Source organism: Arachis duranensis, plastid (assembly GCF_000817695.3).
Source record: "Arachis duranensis voucher Yi14725-KUN plastid, complete genome".
Taxonomy (NCBI): domain Eukaryota; kingdom Viridiplantae; phylum Streptophyta; class Magnoliopsida; order Fabales; family Fabaceae; genus Arachis; species Arachis duranensis.
The window spans coordinates 147,501-152,500 of NC_047337.1; the positions used below are offsets into that span (position 1 = coordinate 147,501).

The following is a 5,000-nucleotide window of genomic DNA, read 5'->3' on the forward strand; positions in this document are numbered from 1 at the left end:
ATTCTCTTGAAGCTCATCCTCTTCCTCATAAATGATCCGCTTGCCCCGAAATGACCTGGCCCAATAGGGAAATCCCAATTCATTGGGCCTTTCGATACAATTAAATAGAAAGCCCCAAGGGCGCCATATTCTAGGAGCCCAAACTATGTGATTGAATAAATCCTCCTCCATCTGTTGCGGGTCGAGGACTCCTTCCCCTTCTTCAAACTCCGATTCATATTTTTCATAGAGAAATCTCTGATCAACGATAAAACAAGATCCTTTTTGAATCATATTTAAGGGATTCCTTGGTTCGGACCGAAGAAGCAATGTCACTCGATCATTATCAAACTGACTGCAACCTTTTTCTGTCCGTGAGGATCCCACCAGAGCGCCTTCTACTTCTAATAGGCCATGAACTAGATCAGAATCATTCTCAACGAGTCCATAAGAAGTGATCCCATTTTTTTCATCAGGTCCGGGTAGAGACCAAAGGTCTTGAGCGACCGATCCGGCAGAACAACTCAAAAGATAAAGAAGTATCGTTAATTCCTTCATGCTCGTTCCAAGTTCGAAGTACCATTTGTACAAATAAGAATCCCCCTCGTTACAAGATTTCTTCTTCATATAGATAGATATAGGATCTATGGAGCAATTACTTAGAAGTACGTTTTTTGAAATAGCCCTTCCTATCTGATAGAAAAGGATCCCATGATCCTGAACCGATCTTACCTGGGATCGCAAATCCCAAGTTTGTCTATGAAGAGCAGATCTAATTATATTAGTGTCTATAATGGATTTCTTTTGTATAATACTAATCGATAGGGCCTCATTGGTAAGTGCTACAAGATCTCGTACATTGGAACCCATAGTTATGGTTATGCACCCGAGTCCATTAGTATGGAACATTCTCTTTTCCAAGTGAAATCCCCTAGTATATGAAAGAGTGAAAAAGTGCTTTCGTTGTTGTGGAATAAGAAGCCTTCGTATCTTAATGCATGTATTTAATTTATTCGGAGCTATTAGAGCGGGATCCACTTTTTGGGGAATATGAGTCGAAGCAATAACAAGAATATTTCTAGTGGAACATCTTTCACAATCCCTGGAGAGATAGTTCACTAATAGACCGAGGGATAAGTAATTCGACTCATTCACATCCAGATCATGAATGTTTGGAATCCATATTATGCAAGGAGACATTGCTTTTGCTAATTCGAATTGAAGGGTGATATAAAATCGGTCTATTTCCGGCATCATATCCATAGTTAGCGCATTCATCATAGTTAGAAGCTCCAGCTCCGTATCAAGGTCACGGTCGATATCGTCACTATCATCAATATCGTCACTATCATCAAAAAGAAAACTCTTAGGCTTGTTATCCAGGAACTTGTTCAGAAATACTGTAATGAAAGGAACATAGGAGTTTGTCGCTAGGTATTTGACCAAATAGGATCGTCCAGTTCCTATAGAACCTATCACTAAAATACCCCGGGGGGGGGGTAGGGCTAAGCGGAGCGAAAAGGGTTTCCCATGAGATGGGAAATGAAAACTATTAGCCCCACAGGGGGTTTGTGAATAAGTGATTGTCTGATAATGAGCAAGGAATATCCGTCTTTCTGCTAAACAGGATGTATTGAACTCATAATTCATTAGATACTTTTTATGAATGTCAACTAAGTATCGTAAGTAAATTGCTCCCGGTTGTTCAATCATTTGATAACCAGAGTTATTCTTTGATAAAGGATCACTATGAGTCAGACTCAATAGAATTTGATCAATCCTTTTTTCTGTCGTTAAGGTAGAGAACTGAACCAAGAATTCTCTTTCTTTATCATCAATCGAATCACTGTTCGAGAACCAGGATTCTATTTTATCATCAATCCAATCACCATTCACGTTTTTTCTTTTTCTTATCAAGGAATAGATCGCTTTACTTGTATGACTTAGATGTCTCGTATTTCTCGAAAAAGCGATTCGATTGATGGGATTTGGTATGATACTTATGAGATCGAAGAGATTCCAATATTTCTTCTTAGAACGTATTGATTTGACCCCATAAGCGGGACCACCACCCCCTAGCATGTTGCCGCCAGAAGCAAAACCCCGTATTTCTTCTAGAAAATCTCCTAATTGTTCCAGAGCAACTAGAAAGAGATTCTTTAACCAGAAAGAATTCAGTTCAGATGTAGGATACCTATCCAGAAGTTTTCGCAACTCAATCATGTATGATGGAATCATCAAAGATTTGACCTTTTCGAACTCTGTCTGTAACTCTCTGTAGGCTCGAGAAACAAAGAGAAGATGTGTACGAACGAGATATCCAGCAACAAGAAGAAGGAAAAGGATTGAATAGAGGAACTCCCGAACATTTAGCGATCTCAGATGTGTCGATATCAATGGTGACTCATTATTTTGATGAAAAATTTCTTCGGACAGAATATGTAAACACTTACTCGAAATCTCACTTATCAGATTCCATTGTGTCTTCCACAATGGAATCTGAAGAATTCGCCATGATATATCTGATCCATGCATAATATCATGAAAAATGGATACAAATTTTTGGCTGCTACTTAGTATCGGCAATAGGTCTGAAAAAGTATCTAAAAATATTAAATTTAGATATTTGTACCCTGTCGAAGTAAGGAACCATGGTATATATGTTTGGAATAGATTCCATTTGGAGAGAGTTAAAAAAGTACTATCTCGTTGAAAGGTTCTATACATCTGCCCTTTCTCAAGGCATTTTTTTAGACAAGGACTCCGTTTTTTCCTCTTTTCGGATGGTAAATATTTCTCAGAACATGGAGTGTGAATCAAACCCACGTTTGAATTCAAATTGAGATACTGATGCAAGTTCTTCCCTTCTGAATCAGGTAGATTCATATCTGAAAGAGGTTTACAATAAGTTCTTTCAAAATTGACTATTTGTCCCTCTGTTAGAGGTGTTCCCGAAATGTCTGCGATCGAGTAAATAGCTCTACGAACGAATGGATCGAATCGAATTGGAAAATGGAAAGATTTGTACAAGTTATACCCTTCGTCACCACTTTGCGGAAAATGGTTAGATATCAATATGTTAGATACCTGTGACTCGATTGGTGGAATAGTATCTCTCTCCAAGAAAGCATGTTTTTTTTTACCGCCGCACAAAGAAAATATTTTGTTCCGAATGAACAAGATATTGAGGAATTGTCCATACGTAAAATAATAATTATTGATACAGGCCCTTTCCACAAAAAAAGGGAATCTTTTGTTACAATAGAAACAGAAGTGATATTGATTATTCAAGAATCGAAGTCGATTTGCTTTAAAAAAAGAGGATATCAATGAACTTCTATGAAATGGTTTCACGGGATTCAGCCAATTGTCTTGATCGTGGGATATCATTGAAACATAGGAATCCGTGTTATCAAAAGATTTCCTGCGATTCTTTCTAGTATGGAATGAGTCAATCATCCACTTTGGTATCTTATTGAAAATAGATGGTGATATTGTTCTTCCATTGATCAAGAATTTCGATTTTTGGGAAGTATCACGGCCATCCAATAAGAAGGGTTTCAATTTTTTCAAATGAACGATTTGAAGACCTATTGATTCTAACAACTGATTACAGAGTGGATCATTCGGACCTTTCAATTCATAGATGTGGATCTCGGACCTATGAATGGGGATACTCCCGAAACTCACAAAGAAAAAAGGAAGTGAGTTAGACAAAAAGAGAAGAAACTTGGACAAAAAAGGAAGTAACTTGGACAAAAAGAAACAAAGTAACTTAGACAAATCTTTTTTGTCGATAACCTCAACCTCAGACCAATCAATCGAATATTGATTAATACGTAATCGATCGAACACTACTTGAAAACGGCTATTCTGCTCAGAACTGAGAAGTTCTAAATGTTCCTGGAAATTCTTGCTCCCATTGGACCATCTGTATCTACATGCATTAAGATCCCGATTCATGGATCTCTCGGTTCGAGAAATCAAAATAAGAGGATCGAACCATTTCTTCTGACTCTTTTTCAAATTTGATAACTGGTGGTTGATCGTGTATTTCATTATAGTTCTATGATTCATAGTATCATTTTCTATTTGATACCTTTGAATTCCATATTCGAAGTTGCGATCGAATCGATTCTTTTTAATGAATCGATTCAATACATTTCTTATGTACCCATAGGTGCTATATTGGATTTGAATCAGATTTCGGATCAATCTATATTGATTGACTGCCTCCATTATGTTGTTGCTAGCAAATACCACTATTTTTGGTTTTGGATCTTCCAAATCATTCCCGCAAGAGGTCCGGACCCATTTTTTTATGAGCCTTCGATAAAAAGATTCATTCTCTTCATAAAAAAGAGGAGGTAGAAACAATAAAGATTTATCTTTCGACTCATCCCTGGAGTTGAATACCCCCCTCAAGAATTGTTTTTGATCCAATCCGGAGGAATCAATAGAAAAGGCAAATCCCTTATGATACACCAGATCCGGCTCGGTTATTGATAGAGTGAATAGATCTGCCATTTCTTGAGATCTCTCTTCTGATTCAAAATCGTGGTGTAACGTGTATCCCCCCCTGTTCCGTTCATGGAATAGATGAAATAAACCAAAAAATGGATTTTTGTTCAAGAATGAAATCTTATTGGAACTGTCCAGTTCATCCTTCGGAACCATATCCCATCCCGGATCTGATGAAATAGGATGAATTGAGACAGTATCTTGTAAATACATAATTATCTTGAATATATTAACCATTTCTTTACTTTCCGATCGCCCGGAAAGAACAAAAGAAACATCTTGTTCTTTCTTCAGCAATTTCTGATCTCTAGTAGACCTCTCAGTAGGATTCGAACCCAGATGCAGTTCTGACCATCTGTCAGAGAAAAAAGAACGATTGGCTCTTGTAGGATTCCCAAGAAATTCTTCGATTTCTTCCGGAAGCAGATGATTATTCATCTGCTTCTCACGTTCCATGAATAGCCGGCACATTGAAGAATATCCAGAGAGGCATTTAGGGA

The 5,000-nt window shown here is 37.5% G+C and overlaps 1 protein-coding gene across 1 annotated transcript in view, besides 1 other annotated feature; it reads right to left on the bottom strand. All coding sequences in view use genetic code 11, as the record gives it.

Moving 5' to 3' along the window:
* ycf2 (hypothetical chloroplast RF21) overlaps window positions 1-5,000 on the bottom strand; it is a 6,846-nt gene that overhangs the window by 504 nt on the left and 1,342 nt on the right. The window contains exon 1 of the mRNA in view: window positions 1-5,000. This exon is cut by the window's left edge and continues 504 nt beyond it; it is cut by the window's right edge and continues 1,342 nt beyond it. Coding sequence (YP_009766900.1) covers window positions 1-5,000 — 5,000 coding nt within the window.
* Window positions 1-5,000: part of an inverted repeat that runs on past both edges of the window.